We start from the raw sequence: 17,200 nt of genomic DNA, 5'->3' as shown, positions 1-17,200 counted from the left end.
ATTTGCTTCTTTGGACTCAGCAAAAGAGATGATGGCTTCAGTGGAACACGCTCCCATCAGAAATTCTTTGGAATTGGAGGTAAAAACTTTGTTTCAGAAAGTAAAGGTGCATTACTCCCTATCTCCACCAGATCTCAATAAGCAATTCAGCCTCCGCTCCGCCTTTCCCAAGGTGGCTTAAAAACATTAAAGGTTATTTAGGTCCTCCATATCAATAGAGCACACACCTCCATACCGGCTTTTTGCCTTAAAAAGAACAACTTTGTGAACTATAAAGTCACAGAAATGGTCTGAAAATTAGCTATCATACCAGTTCAATGTTTCTGTGCGCAAGAAACTCATAGTCCAGAACCAGGTGATAAAATGGAAATTAATCAACAGGTGACTCCTTTTTCAACACTTCAAAAGGAAGAGAACCCAACTCCTTAGAAACACCCACACTGCCAAGAACTGAATAGTACTATTAGATCTAAGGCATATGTATTGCTCAGTCCCTATTTAGCTTGCTCAGTTGATGTGGAAATTCTGGTATTGGCACCTTGGCCTGTTCTCTGCCACATGCTTCATTAAACTCGTTTGTCTAGTAGTGGGTCATCGCAGAATCCATGGTATTTGTCTTTAAGGCGAGGTGTTACCTTACCCAATTGGAACCCATGAACTACAGCGGATCTTTTCCACTGGCTCAGATTTTTAGTGAATTTTGAAATGATGACCTGCAAACCTTTCCACATGATAGTTTTCCTAGGCTTTGTGGTCGACACCAAGTATATGTTTTCAAGCTTCCAGAAACAAACTCTGTCATGTGAAAAGTGAGTATGGACTCGCCCTTTATCATAAATTCCTCATTTTGAGGGATAGAATATTTTTTGGATGTCTGCGGCCCTCTTCCATCCAAAAGATCTTTTCTGGACCAGTTCACCACAGACACTCCAATAGCCGAAAATGTGTTATTGAAGCAAGTTTTTTCAATTCCTTGAGCAAGATTCCATGGGTTACGAGTAATCAGAAGTTTTCCTTTGGTGATTAGACTTTTTAAAGGCATGGAATGGAAGGGCCATCACTGAATCACAGCCAGACAAGATCTTTGAATCGGAAACAAACAAACTGGGTTGATAGTAACCTTCTTAGGGACCACAACTGTGGAGACAGTCACTCGAGGAAGCTCTTCTGTTATCTAACTATACCATCTCCTCCATGTGGATAATATTTCAGTCTGTATTTGGTTTTAATTCCACTTGTGAGGCTCTTGATTCAGTTTCAGTCTCTATCTAGTAAATTTGGTGGTTATTGGCCCATTTTCCTTGCATGTCTTACGTTGCAAGGCATCCATGCTATGCCACTGACCTGATTTGCGTGAAAACTAACCCATGTGTGGCTGCTATTCAAGTGTATTCTGTTACTTGTGCATACCCTTGCTATGTTTCAGACCTTATGTGATGAACAGAAAAAGAGATTTAAGAAGCAATTCTGAGAATGCGGTTTTGGGCCTTCTAAATATTGATTTCTTGAACATAGACTTTGATTTGGATAAGCTGTGTGCTTTTGCTGAAAAGGGGTGCTTTTAATGCGCTTTTTGGCTTATAAGAAAGCTTATGCTTAATACAACAGGACTGAGTTGGTTCTGCTGCAATCCATTAAGAAGGGCTTTGGGTCTGATCTGTTTGGGATAAAAAGTCTGGCCTATTTATTGTGAAAAGCATATGTGAAAGCCCATAGGCCTTTAAGAGTGGATTGTCATTAATGTAGACAGGTATTTTGTTACGGGGACTCTCACTGATTACCAAAGTATGCAATAGTTTTGGTGATGGTTATCCCCTGTGACAAACCTTTGCGTAAGAAAATCTGCACTTTAAGAATCTTTGTTATGCTGTTTTAGGATGGATTGCATATTGTTTCCCCAACTGTAATTTGGTACATATTTGTAATTGTATGACTATACACAGAGCTGCGTTGTGGTAAAGCTTATGCAGAATGCAGTTGGCCTCACTTGGTAAAGATGACAAGCTAAAAATAAAGGTTATGAGGCTGATTGTTTTTTTGGGGAAAATTATGTCAGGTGTATTTGGTTTGATATGTTTAATAATAAAAGTTGTAAAGAAAGGCAGTAAGCCTCATCTGTTTATTGTGAAAAGTGTTTGTTGAAGACATTAGGCCTCTAAGGGCGGATTGTCCTTACATGTTTTAAAGATTGTAGACAGATATTTTGTTACATGGTGTCTCATGGTTTACTGGGGAAGGCTTGGGTTTTGGAGTTAGTTACCCCTCTAACAAACACTTGCTAATCCCTTCTCAGAAGGATAACATATTGTTTTGCCAACTGTACTTGTGCATGTGTTTGTAATTTTATGACAGTGTGTCTGATGAGTACCAGCTTATGTGCAGTACAGGAGGCCATAGCTGGCTAAGGAGACAAACCAATGACAAAGGCTATGGGCTTGACTGCTTCATTGGGAAAAGTTGTGTCAGATGTCATAAGTCTGATCTGATGATTATGAAAAGCTACAAGAGAGCACACCTAGCTTACTTTTTGTGAAAAGCAATTGTTAAAGCCAATAGGTGTTTAATGGTGGATTCTTATTAAATTTGTTAATGTTTGTAGACTGGTATTTGGCTACATTATGTCTCAAAGATTACATTAGAAAGAAAGGGTTTTGGTCTTGGTTGCCCTCTTGGATAGACCCTTAGTGTAGAAGATCTGAACTGTGCTAATACTTGTCAGACCTTCTTAAGAAGGGCTGTAGTTTGTTTTGCCAGTGGTCCTTATATATGTATTTGTAATGTTGATGACTACTTGCCTGGTGGCTGTTTTGAGAGAAAGTTTATGCTTGACTAATATGCCAATGATGGTGATGAAAAAAAGCAAATCAAAACAAGATAGCCAGACTGGTTCATTTGGCAAAGTTATGTCACATGCAATAGGAACAATCAGTTTTTTTATCAAACGTTATGAACAAGAGAGTAGGCCAAAGTCATGTAGTGTGAAAACCATAGGTTAAAGTTGATAGGCCGGCTAGGGCGGATTATCATTACACTGAGACAGTAAACAGGTACTTTGTTACATAGATGTTATCGAAGCCTGATGGGCCTTTGGTGTTAGTTACCCTTGTTACAAACCTGGGAGGTAGATTTGAGCTTTGGGAATCCTTGTTTTAGGAGGGAGTGTATATTGTTTTGCATCATTAAATTGTACATATTTGTAATTGTATAACTGTATGCTGATGGTTGCTTTGTGGGAAATTTGTGATCAGTACAATAAGCTGGAGTTGTTTATGGTAAAAGGCCAATGATGAGGGCTATAAAAGGTGTTACACTGTGTTAAAACCTGTAGACCGGTATTGTGTTACTTGGATTATCTGATATTACTAAGCAAGGGGTCTGGTGTTGATTATCTCTGACAAAAACCTGGCAGTAGTAGCTTTGCTCTGTGAGCATCCCTGTTAGGCACTCTTAGGCAGGGTTGAACATTGCTTTCCCAACTGTAGGAACGTGCCACTGTTGGCATGGTTATCCCCCCCACACACACTTTTTGCCTAGTGTTGATGCCAGCTTTGAATGAAAGTGTGCTGGGATCCTGCTAATTAGGCCCCAGCACCAGTGTTCTTTCACAAAATCTGTACCTTTGTTTCCACAATCGGCACACCCTTGGCACACAGTCAAGTCCCTTGTAAAAGGTACACATGGTACCAAGGGCCCTATGGCCAGGGAAGGTCCCCAAGGGCTGCAGAATGTATTATGCTACCCTAGGGGACCCCTCATCAAGCACATGTATACTGCCTATGCAGCTTGTGTGCGCTGGTGGGGAGAAAAAGGCAAAGTCGGCATGGCACCCCTCTCAGGGTGCCATGCCCACAAACCAATACCTGTGGCATAGGTAAGTCACCCCTCTAGCCGGCCTTACAGCCCTAAGGCAGGGTGCACTATACCACAGGTGAGGGCATAGACACTGTAGGGCATATTGCTCATGCAGCTATGTCCACTCTTAGCCATAGTAAGTGCAGTGTAGCTATAATGAGTATATGGTCTGGGAGTTTGTCATTACGAACTCCACAGCTCCAAAATGGCCTTAACTGAATACTGGGAAGTTTGATATCAAACTTCTCAGCACACTAAACCCCCACTGATGCCAGTGTGGGTATTATTGAAAAATGCACACAGAGGGCATCTTAGAGATGCCACCTGTATGTTAGCCAAGCTGCTAGTGTAGGACTGACCGGTTTGTGCCAGCCTGCCACTTTCAGACAAGTTTCTGACCACATGGGGTGAGAGCCTTTGTGCTCTCGGTGGTCATAAACAAAGCCTGTCCCGGGTAGAGGTGCTTTACACCTCCCCCACTACAGGAACTGTAACACCTGGCGGTGAGCCCCAAAGGCTCACGCCTCGGATTACAGTGCCCCAGGGCACTCCAGCTAGTACAGTTGCCCACCCCTGGGCAAAGCCCCACTTTTGGTGGCAAGTCAGGCGGGAAAGTTAGGGAAAACAGGGAGGAGTGACCACTCCAGCCAAGATCACCCCTAAGGTGTCCACAGCTGAGGTGATCCCCTCCCTGCAGAATCCTCCATCTTGTTTTGGAGGACAGGGACCGATATGATTAGTCTTGTGCCCCCCTCCACAAAGGGAGTGGGCACAAAAAGGGTGTGGCCACCCTCAGGGACAGTAGCCATTGGCTACTGCTCTCTGACCTCTGTCACGCCCCTAAATCCAGGATTTAAGGGCCTCCCTAAACCCAGCTCACCAGATTCCTGGTGACCTGACAAAAAGAAGAAGGACTGCTAAGCTGAAACCCCAGCAGAGTATAGGGAAGACGGCAACTGCTTTGGCGCCAGCCATACTGGCCTGTCTCAGCTTCAAAGAACCTGCAAATGAACAGCGACGCATTCAGCGGGACCAGCGACCTCTGCCAAGCTCCAGAGGACTGCCCTGCACCCGAAAAGGACCAAGAACTCCTGTGGACAGCAGCTCTGTCCAAGAAGAGAACAACAACTAAGGACTCCAACTTCACTTCGAATGAGTGAGTCCTAACCACTCTGCACCCAACGCCCAAGGCCCGTGTCCAGGTAGTCCAACCAGCTAGAGAGGATCCCCAGGCGATTCCGATCAAGTACCCACCCTGGGTTGACCTCGCTGCCCCTCCATGACGACACCTGCAGAGGGAATCCCGAGGACCCCACTGACCGTGAAGATCTGGACGAAAATATCCCACACCACTGCACCCGCAGCCCCCAGGCCTTGAAGAACCCGACCTTCGATGTAGCTCCGTTCAGACTGCGGCCCTCCTCCCTGTCCAGCATGTCGTCTACCTGAGATGCCCCCCTGGACCTCATCTGCAGCCTCTGAGTGACCCCTGGGTTCCCTCATAGAGAATCACGAGAGACCCAACATCGTACTTGCACCCTGCACCCGACCGCCCCAGTGCCGCTGAGGGTGTATGTTTGGTGCCTACTTGTGCCCCCCAGTGCTCTTCTAAACCCCTCAGGTCTGCCCTCTGAAGTTGCTGGTACTTACCTAACTGCAGATCTGAAATCGAGTGCCCGCAGTCTCCACAGAAGCCCACGTTAATTTTGCCTACACTTTGTCCTCTGCACTCAGCTGGCCCCGTGTTGCTGGTGGTGGGTGTTTGGGGTTAACTTGAACCTCAACCGGTGGATTTCCTAACCTCCGAAGACTGGAACTGTAAGTGTTGTACTTACCTGTAAACCAAACTAACTGTTCTTTCCCCCAGGAACTGTTTCTGAAAATTGCACTGTGTCAAGTTTTAAAACAGATTATTGCCAATATTTCAAAAACTGTGTAACTTACCAATTGCAAACAAAGTACTGTTGATACATGTGTGAAATACTAAACTATTGAAGTACTTACCTGCAACCAGAATATTGTGGTTCTAGAAATAAATTAAGAACATTTTTGCTATATAAAACCATTGGTCTGGAGTTAAATCATTGAGTGTGTGCTTCTTCTATTGTCTGTGTGTGTACAACAAATGCTTTGCAATACCCTCTGATAAGCCTCACTGCTCGACCACACTACCACAAAAGAGAGCATTAGTATTATCTACTTTAGCCTCTATGAAGCCTCTGGGGAACCCCTGGACTCTGTGCACACTATATCTCATTTTGATATACTGTATACAGAGCCAGCTTCCTACACCAACTCTATCTAATTCTTTATATATTTCTAATGTTAGGACTGTATTTGATGGTTACCTTGCAGGAAAACTTATGCTCAATATAATAGGTCAGCTGAGCCAGTGACAAAAGATATCGGCCTCATTGGTTTGTTAGGAAATGTTATTTCAAATGCCATGGGTCTGATCGTGTTTTTTTATTAAAGAGTACAACAAAGACAGTAGGCCTGGATTAATTACTGTGTTATTATGTTAATGCCAATAGACGTTGATGGGTTAATAGATATTGCACTTTTTTAAAAGTAGGTAGACATACATTATGTTACACAGAATCTCACAGATTAATACAGTATGCAAGGATATTTATTTTGGTCACTCTATCTGACAAACGCTGGGGGCAGAAGATTGGTTCTGTGAAACTCCTTAGGCGGGCGCAGTGGGTATTTAGGCCTCCCAAGGCCTATTATTAAAAAAATTAATAAAAAACTTGGTAGACATTGGGGTTGTATAGCCCTCTTTGGTCTGTTCGAGGGTTAGCCACCTTGGATCCGTACAACAGTGATACACTATACATTGGATACTTTAACATTCCAAGATGAGTGTTCTGTGCAATGTTTACTGAGTGGCCAAGGAATGATAATGTAGATAGTGTACCTTTTTTTTGCTCCATGATGACCGACACATTACTTCCAAACGTGGCAGCTATGTTGGAACTTTAAAACTTTGATACACTGTGTCCAATATCTTTGCAAGACAGCAGCCCATTGGTATGTACATTTTTACTTTTTTATTTTCTAGCATATGTTTTCCAAATTTAGGTGGCAGCATGTTTTCTTTTTCTACGTTTATTCTTCCACGCAGTTGTTGAGTTTGTGTGTCTGCTTTATCGTGAATGGGTGAGTGGGTGAATACACAAATGAGTCAGTGGGGGGAGGGAGGGTGAATGGATGCATGAGAACCGATGAGTGATAGTGCATGTATGTTGACTTACTGAGTGCTCGAACTCATCAGTGACTAAAGAGGTGCTTTCAGTTATAAGCCAGATGTTCATTACAGAGCCTTTTTAATTTTTTTATAATTTATGATTGATAAAATTACAATGAAACCACTTAAAGTCAAATGTGGCAACTGTATTTTAACTAAAACTAGGAATGCAAATACAAAATAAATTTAGGCAAACCAATATTATTGCCCTTGTTTTCATACTGTGATTATTGTCTGCAAACAGCTCATTATTAATCAAATGTACAAACTAGGCTAGTGCCGCATTCAACAAAAATTAAGTTGGGTAGTAGATTGGCAACTACCTGCCGTTTATGTTGGTTCTGTACCTTTATCACATTTGCTAAAATGGATTTGCAATAACATGATCCTAGCGGACAGGAAGCCTCGATAGGTCGCATCTAACGGTGACGTCGGATGTGCTCACTGAGTCTTGCACGTCAGTTGTGCAGAGGTGCTAGTTTTTTTAATCAAATGACAGGGAGAGAGGAAATGCAGTACAGAAGCCGTCCCCTTGCGAAAATACATTTCTTCCTTTAGATATGTTAATAAGGAGAAATGTGAACACCTACAGTGATGTGGTTCTTAACCAGGAGGGCACTTGCTTAACCCTGCAGAGATCAGGCCTAATAGTCTTTAATGTAGATAGTTGGTGCAGCATTAGCCAGACTGAGTTAATAGTTATATAATAGCGGCTGAATTGTTGAGATCTCACAAAATAATTTAGAAAATCTGGTATTTTATGTTCTACTCATTTAAAGGTGGTCTTTAATATGCAGAATTGCACAGTGACCTGTCAAAGATGTTGGCATGATGGTTAATCCTACTCAATGCATTTGAAACACATCAAGTCTTCAATGTTTACACAGATGAAAATTTAAATAACAATTGAAACATAAAGAACAACTGGAGAGCTGAGTTGCAGATTGAATTTTAAAATTTTCTTTACTTGTGTATGAGTGACAGGTTAGTTGTCAGATGATGGGTAGCTAAATAAGTCGCAGGTCCTACCTGAGGAGAATGCCATTCCCAAGCAGGTGTTAAAACCAGTGATTGCTAAAATGTCGTCAAAGCTGCCAGCAGCCATTAGCAAGGTAGGAATTCCCTGGTCAACTCCATATCCAGCATTTTGCAGCACCAGCATTGAGGGGACAACAACAGCAGGAGATACTGCGCCTAAAACAAAGCTAAAACATGCAAGCAAGCAGTTTAACAACTATTTCTCAGACGGGATCTACTTCAGACCGAAATTCAAACATCAACTGGCTCTCTCAGATGGGCAAGACTAACCACCACTGCCACATCAAGTGTAAGAACAAAACACATACTTGAGAGGTGTCATTAGATGGGAAGTGCCAAAAACAGTTATGGCTACAATATAAGGTGCTTGCGTTGTACTGATACTATCTGGATTTTTCTATAAACACAGAGGATGGTCTTTTAGCCTGGCATTAAGGACTTAGTCAATGATCCAACACAAACCAGTTTACTAGCTGTATGGCAACCATTACACAGTCCAGTGAGCACTATCTAAGCGAGATATATTCCAGTAATGATCACTCACATGAGATATTACAAGGACAATTAGTGGAACCCCAACGCTTTTTTTTCATTAAGAAATACCACACTCAATATTCACTAGAACACTAAAGACATTTTAAATGTTCATTTTAAAACTAAAATTCTTCTCTAGTGTACAGAGGGAAAAGCTTATCAAGAACTGAGTCCATTAAACTATTCAGAACATCGAAAATAAACAAAAGCCTATTTCACACAAAAAAAGCTAAATTCATAAATTAGTAAGAATATATTAAAATATGGCTTATTAAAAATCATCAAACATGTTAATTCCCCCTAATTTCTTTCCAATTGCTTGTAAAAATTTACTAGGTGCAATTATTACATCCACTTAGTGCATAGCACATAAAAACTTTAGAGCTACATACTGTGCACTGAAATCATATATCATTAAAATAGGCTTTAATAATCTACACTTTTCTTAAACATAAAACCAACAATCCAATAAAATGTGAACACTAGAACATTTCATATTTAAATTCCAGACACAAAGACCACCAGCTCTAAGAGTTGTGTCGGGTAATTTCATACGATTCAAATACAGGTTAATGCCCAATCTGGAGTTCGATACAAAATTTCACAAGCCAGGGACTTATAGTATACGGATGCACATCCCCATGATTCTAATACGTGAATTACTGAAGTTTTCATAGCTAGATACACATAGTCATAGTCTCTAGATAAAACCTCCATTTCCATGTTTGCGTCCATCCTTGACATTTTTGGAGGCAGTCATTCAGTGGGAGAGTGAAAGGAAAACAAAGTGTAAAACTTCTTTAAAAGTTTCCTAACACTCGCAGTCCACAACAGATCACACTATTTAAGAGCTAATTTTTACAAAAGTTAGAGATTTTATCCTCTACGTTCAGTAAAAGCTTGTTCCAAAATCTTAACCACAGTTTCGTAAAAATATGGTACCAGGAGACAAGTTAAGTTCTATTCTTATTACTAGAACCATGGATGATTGAGGGCGTCTAAACAGGTGTTTTTAAGACACTGGCCTTCCAGCTAATACTAATCATAATATCCACTCATGCAAAAGATTTCCGTACCATAAAGACATTTTGTTTGTACCATTGCTTTAAAAGCTTTTAAAGCTGGGATCATGTGATAACCACCAACGACGCTATTAAATGTGCGTGGTCAGTGGCACAGGGAAGTGCCTGTGTTTTCACCGAGTTCAGATGAGATTTCCATTATAAATTTGACCCAAAAAGGAGGTGAAGATACCTCTAGGAGGTAACTTCCTCTAACCTTGCCCAGTTAATGAACCATTGATGTTTGCCCTTTTGACGGCCAAACACCCACGTCTTGGTGTTATCCATATGAATTAACAATCTTTTCTTATCACAGTAATCTTCAAAAGTCTCCAATTTCCTTTGTAGCCTGACTGGAGTAACATCCATAATTACCAAATCAACTTCGATTTTAGGAGAGAATGGTCGCACATTTGCCCAAATATGGCATACCTCTGATATATGGATGGTGAACAAAGTGAGTGCCATTAAGCTACTCTTGTATAAAGGGACAACAGGCCTTCTTGATTCAATTAGACCCTTGTCCAATTGCTACTATGCTTTTTCTTCAGTCAACTACTTTTATCATAAATTTCTTATATCAATTGAACAATGTCCTTTTGATAGTCTTAATCCATAAATTTCTAAACAAATGCGTAATTTGACAAGTAGCTCAATTTGTTTTTCTACAAGATGGACTATTCCCCTCTGGAACATTCCACCAATAGCGGAAGGGGGATCTGATGCCCTTACCTATTGCGGGTCTGAAATGCATGGTTAGAGGAAAGTGATAACTCCCAGTTTCTTGAAGAACCCTAAAACCTAATTATAGGTGAAAGTGACAAATCACATATTATAATCAATGGGACACTCCTATTTGCCAAATCTAAAAGCTTCTTTTGCCACAATATCCCCATTAAATCAAACCATTAGTGCATAATAGCCCCAAATTGACTAGCATCTCATTAAATTGTCTGTCAAAACCTGACCTTGTTGAATGTATAATTATTGCTTTAGATATATCATAATCCAAAGGCACTTCCCAGCTTATTTCATCTTTTTTGCATAGTTTGGTGTTAAAGTCACCCATAAGCATAACCAAACTCTGCGAGGGATGCATCAGTAAAGTACACAGATCTTCCTCTAATTAGATTAGCTGATAATCATTATATATCATATTTCCCAGAGACACATACACATTTACCAAAACAGCAGCTGTTAACAGTGCAGAATTAGAAAATAATTTCATCTCAGTAATTTGGATCCACAAGCATTTAGCTACTAAGGTACAAACATCCATTGCAATATTCATCTAAGCCAAGCTCTCTAAGCCCCCAGATGCTCACCTCAAATCACTAGGAAAGACGGGAGAATAAAGATGCACAAACTTTGTGTAAATGTGTTCATATTATCTAACTTGATTAGCCTCTATAGCCCATGAACATTCCAACATATAACCCTTGTGTGCAGGATGCTTTCATCCTAATCTTACAAGAGAGTTTCTATCTGTCTCATTTTCAAGAACGCTAAAGCGATTATCTGCCTTAATGCACATATTCTCAGCCTTCTGCACCACAACTATAATTTTCCCTTTTCTATCATTCACTTGCCTTTTGGTTGGTCTTCCTAGTCATTCATCACATGATGTATAGATTTTCTTTGTAGTTAGGGCACCTTGCTTCCTCAAAAACTCTCTATCCTCCAACTTATTGATTTCTTCAAATCCAACCAACTGTATTTCATTATTTTTCAAGTCCTGTTCTGCGTCAGCCACCAATCTTCTCATCAAAAGCGAGAAGAAGCAAACCTTTGTCACCTCCCTCCCATACCTACTGTTAACAAATCCTACATGTTTGAGAACATTTGAGGTAATTACATTCAAGTTTACAAAATGTTTTTTTTAAATACCAAGATGGTACTTTTAATTAGTACTTTTCGTTTTTTTGCTCTCTTACTAAAATCCAGCTATATGCAATCAATTTCTTTGTCCAGAAATTTGCCATTAACCTGCCTCTTTACTTCATTCACCGATGTAAAACCATCAGCCCTTTTTATCTTTACATTATCAGCATACTCTCATTTATCTAGAGATGTCTTATTATTCCTCTTACAATTATGAGACACAACTGAGGATTCAACAGAATTTGCTTTCATCATCTTCCCTTTGGTGTGCTTAGTGATGCCATCAGACTTCTTTTTCCCTACATTTATATAAACTCTGTGCTGGCATCTCTTACTGCTACATTCTGCAACACATTTTTCATTTCCCTTCCTCATAATTTTCTTCTGTATTTTCACCTTAGCAGAGATCTTCTCTTCTGCTTTTGTTGGGTTCCTATATTCTCTATATTTCCTATTAACCTTTTGTTACCATATGAACATTCCCCAAATCTTCTAACTAGCGTGGGTCTATATAAAATGTACACCTCATCCCCATTTCCTGTATTCACCTCTTTTGATCCCATCTTGTCTCCTACTACATGTACCTCATTGTTAGATGTTACCACAACTCGCCTAACAAGTGTTAGCTTGCCTTTATTTATTTCTCTTAGCTCACAAGTAATGCTCTTTAACAGAATGGTTTGTGATTTGATCTCTTTGTGATTTAAAACTATTGTTTCAAAAACACCATGTAGGGTTTTATTGTATTAACAGTAGCATATTGAGCATTGAAGAGAATGTAGTGGTATTTAAGGAGGAGAATAGGTCTTGTGTCCTGTCTTCTTCTCTCACTGTCTCATCGTCAAGATCAGACATTTTATTTTCTTTAACACATCTGTTTCAGAAATGGCATTGTCTTCTCCCACACTGGAATGAGACAATGTGATTGGCAACTGGAGTGATGAAACCATGGATCAATAAGACACATCTCAAAATCTGGGTCTTGTGAATCTTGAAAATTCATCAATAAGCCTACACAGCGATTGCCATTAAGATGTGACTCCAAATTCTGAAGTAAATTACCTCTTCATCTCTCCTTATTTGCACACTCTGACATTCATTTTTTTCCTGGCTAAGTCAACTTACTGTGCCTTCATCTTCCTCATCTTTATTGTTCTTAAAATACTTATCCATAAAAAGTTGTTATTGAGGAGGCTAGGGTGACCGATGGAGATCCGGCCTCACTTATAGAGGAGCCTTCAGATCCTTTTTGTATACTCCCATCTTTCTCCAGGAGTCGCAGCCCTGACCTTTTTTCAAGGCTGTTAACATTTGCTTCATGGTGCGTCTTGCCCTTGTCCTTCCTCTTAGGGCTTGCTGATTTGTTAGTTATCGTTACGCCTGGCATCTCGTTAAAATTCACTGACTAGCTTTTATAACACAACCCTAGCAATGAATCACGGGGCACACTCTGCCTAGATAGTTAACCCCTCCGTGTGCTTCTTAATGAGCTGTGCTGTTATTTTTCGCTGCTGTACTTGTGCAGTGACGTCCAACCCACCTCTCCAATTATATGCCTTTTATAGAACTCCTTGTATACTGCTTTCTTTGGTAATATGATTTGAGTTACTTTCTCGGGCAACATAGATTGAAGCTTCTTACTCACAGCACCCACGTCTTTGTCCCAAGCTGCCTGCACACTCTCTCCAGAAATCCTTCTGTGTGGAGGCTGGGAACCATGGTTGACAGCCCACAAGAAGCCTCTTGACCACACCCAAAGAGGATTGAGGTTGAGGCCGGAGCCACCATGTCTGGATGCTGGGATGCCCCTGAGAAGAAAAGCTCTTCAACTAGAAATGAACACAGGATGACAATCCAGAATAAATTCAATAAAAAGTTGTCCTTGAGACTTTGACACTTTTCGGAAGCAACAACCTCTAATCGGCCATCCCGCGACCTCAATCCACGGTGAATTCAGTTCAGCAGCTGCTGCGTTCTTGTGCAGCAGGTACAGCAAGGTCATCAGTGTAGAGCAGCAGATGGTGGGTAGAGCAAAGTGGCATGAGCATTAATGAAACGTCCAGGACAAACCTTCATGGAGCATCAGTTTAATTAAAATAACGTAAAGCTGCTTGCTTAGAAACCAAACCTTGTCTACCTATGATCACTGCCTCCACCCACATGGTATATGTTGTAAAAGAGACTTCAGTCCTCGTGTCTCCTTCCAAACCTGGTCTTTATTTCCTGCACCATATAAATACTGAACTATCACTGCCCCGCAGGCTGAGGAAACCAGCCAGCAGGGAAGCAGCAGAGGCCAGCGAGGCAGGCCCAGCCCCAGGGCAGCGAAGCAAAGCAGATCCCCCCTCAGCCCTCTTACCCGCCTCAGCTCTGCAAGGGATACTGGCTAGGTTTCTTGTGGAGAAAGGAGAGAGGTGAAAGACAACCAGCCCAACAGGAGTCCGCAGCAGCCCACGAAGACAGAGCAAACCCGCATTGCGCTGCAGAGCAGCAGTCCGTGCGCAGTGCAAATCACACCTGGTCACAGTGGATCCAGAGAAGGTGCGCAGCCGACAGGAGATCTCAAGGCTGCACTTCCTACACTTTCTGTGGGTGGGCACAATCAGGGTCACAAGGTCCAAGGTCCAAACTTGGACATCATTCCTGCCTCTGCACCTAATCTAGTCTAGAGCACACAACACGAATTTTAACCACAATGAATACAAATAATATGACAGTTGCAATTGTTACCAAAAGCATGAATAAAAGATGCCATTCTAACAAGATAGCTCCTCTTTATACATAGCAACCCTACTTTATTTCTGCAACTTCTAAGCGCTAGTTTAATACTAGAATTCTAGCAAGGCAGAAAATAAAATCTATTACGAATTTCAAAGATGGTACACACCCTTATTCCTGTTAGAACAATGACGTGCTGTGTTCAATGAAATACCTAGGCCTGCTATTCTTGTCTCACAAGAATGGATGCATTGATAGTGCATGAAGGCTGGGGTCTCCAATTCCAATAGCCTTTATTAGGAACCAGAGATTTAACTGTACAGCCTGTCCCAGTTTGGCCTAGTGTGGAAACTCCCCTCTGCCCTCAACATTTTGTGCTCGACTTCCATGACATAATCTTGACTTAGTGGTGCCATTATGCATCATTTGACACCCTGATAACATACTAGCATGTGACATTCTATGACCATTGATCGCTATGGCGTCGTATGAGTGACACTGCACACCTTTTGACCATCATGCCATTAGAGAAACTGGATAAAAATATACAACAAAATTTAAAACTGGAATTAGTTCCAGCTTCGGAGAATCAGACTGAAAGCAGCTACATGCACAGCAAGAGGTACCATAAGTGTTATAGGTCCAGATCCTAGTGAATTCTAACTAATCCCTGGCTAACAGCTCCTTGCTAACTCTAGTATTAGGAGGCAAAGCACTATATAAACAATATCCCTGGTCCGGTGGGTGCGGAGGTATTAGAAAGCTCAGCAAAATTTGGAAAGTCTCAGAAGTTAAAGAAAAAGTCACAGGAATTGCAACTACAGTTCCAGTAACCCCTCAATGGCATCCAAGGGAACATCTGACATTTAGATGCCCAAAAGAACTTAGTCAGGCTATGAATTCTAGTGTGGACTTGCCCTGTTTCACACAGTATGCTAAGTGCAAGGAGATACTCGTACACCGTCCACTATCTCCAAGGAGCCTTCGTCGGCCTATGTGCACCTAAAAAAGTGTCGGTTTTGGCCAGCACAGAGTAAAACCAACAAGGAGCACAGTCAGAGAGCCCCGGGACAACCAAAGTCAAGAATGTCGATACTAAATCTTTATCAAGTTAATGAAAATTTAAATGACCTCAATATGGATAAGCTTGATAAGACCAAAAATCGATGCCATGACGGAGTCTCAACAAAGCACTAAACAAAGAATAATGATTTTAATGTGACATTTGCTAATAAACATGGACACGAAATTAATACCCTCTTAAAAAATAAAAATGTGCTAATGTATGTGAGATTTTCAAAATGTGGCCTAGATATTACGTTGGGTCTGCAAAATTAAATATGATTCCACGAAACTACAAATACTAATGAAAATAATAAATTACAACATATGTGATTATTTTGTTATCGCAATATAATATCACAAACAATTATTCCTAGACCTCATGGCATATGGTTATTCTTTACATACAAAACGTTTGGCACACACTGTGAAATTTAAAATAATAAGGAGGCTTTAATGCACAGATGGAATACCATTAGAAACTGCTTATGGGAAATAACCTTTCCGCTATGCGAAGTAAAACAAAAAGCCAGCACGACTCTGATCGCACTTTTTACCTTGGAATATAGTAACATTTAGATTTGATTTTTATCAGTAGTATGCCAAGATTTTAGGGACCATGAAATCCATTTCCCGAACAGACTGTAAAACAACTTCTCTTTAAATAAAGGCAAAGTTCAGACTGGCTGCATTGCTACTTCAGACCATTTCTGGTACTCTCTGGTACTCTGTGATGTGGGACTATAGGCACAAAGCAATGTCTGCCTCCCCGCCCCTTTTTTAATTAGCATATGTTACGCCAGTTCAGGACAGCTCTCATAAGGAGGTCCCAAGAATGTGCAAGTGCCTGTTTATTTTAACCAAAATGCTAAGTCTGCACTGTAATCCAGGACGGTGGCAAAGGTTATAACTGATTTTGTTTGAATAATATGTACCCACACAATGCAAATAACGGCGTGCTTCACTGGTGTATTTTCCTCATTGTGGCTCACACCTTACACTCTTTCAAATTCCCCCACTCCATACCTGATTTTGCTATAAAGCTGAGAGCCGATACATATTTGCTTATGAGCTGTACTCGGAACAATACTGTAGATTCTGGGCAAAAGGGGCTGATTTTTAAAATCCGTTCAGCAAGATGAGCTTAACAGAGTCAGTGAGCTATTGTCTCTAGAACTCAATGTAGGCAAGGCCTACTACACCAGGAAGATTATCAGGGACGTTTGCCACTTCCTTCAGATTAGTTTAGGAAAACGAGATTTGTGGCCAACCTGAGCAATTGGTGAATTTGTGGCCTCCAGGAGAACTCCAAGCATTATCTGAATTGGTGCAAAAGCACTTAGGACAGAGTGGCAGTAATGGCGGATGCTTCTTCACGCCTGTCTTTTGTAGTGGTGATGTCTCCGAAGAAGGTGGCATTTCAGGAAAGCACTGAGGTGCTGAGTGCTACACCAAAGAAAAAGGATCTGTGTTGGACCGAGGGTGGCCACCCTCAGAAGCCTAAAACTTTGACTATTATTCGGACGCAATGTGACAACACCATGCATGAAAACACCGGCTCACACCCACCATAATTAAACATATACAGATTTTAATTTAGAATTACGAAAAACAGATATTATCCATTTAACACAACAGGGAAAGATGGCAATACGCCAATTTAGCAGACAGAGTCATAAATGAAAGCACAAAGGTAAAAAGCAAATCCAGAATTAAATCCCTTTAACAGCTCATTAACTGTCCCTCTTGGACTCCATCATGATTGTTGATTAACCGCGCTTCTTATTCATGCTATTTGTGC

The 17,200-nt window shown here is 41.0% G+C and overlaps 1 protein-coding gene across 1 annotated transcript in view; it reads right to left on the bottom strand.

The window, feature by feature from the left end:
* LOC138289871 (sodium/hydrogen exchanger 9B2-like) overlaps window positions 1-17,200 on the bottom strand; it is a 301,774-nt gene that overhangs the window by 103,439 nt on the left and 181,135 nt on the right. Inside the window, exon 7 of the mRNA XM_069230202.1 lies at window positions 8,135-8,310. Coding sequence (XP_069086303.1) covers window positions 8,135-8,310 — 176 coding nt within the window. The remainder of the gene's footprint in view (window positions 1-8,134; window positions 8,311-17,200) is intronic.

This window comes from Pleurodeles waltl, chromosome 1_1, assembly GCF_031143425.1.
Source record: "Pleurodeles waltl isolate 20211129_DDA chromosome 1_1, aPleWal1.hap1.20221129, whole genome shotgun sequence".
Taxonomy (NCBI): domain Eukaryota; kingdom Metazoa; phylum Chordata; class Amphibia; order Caudata; family Salamandridae; genus Pleurodeles; species Pleurodeles waltl.
This window is presented reverse-complemented; position numbering and strand designations above follow the sequence as displayed.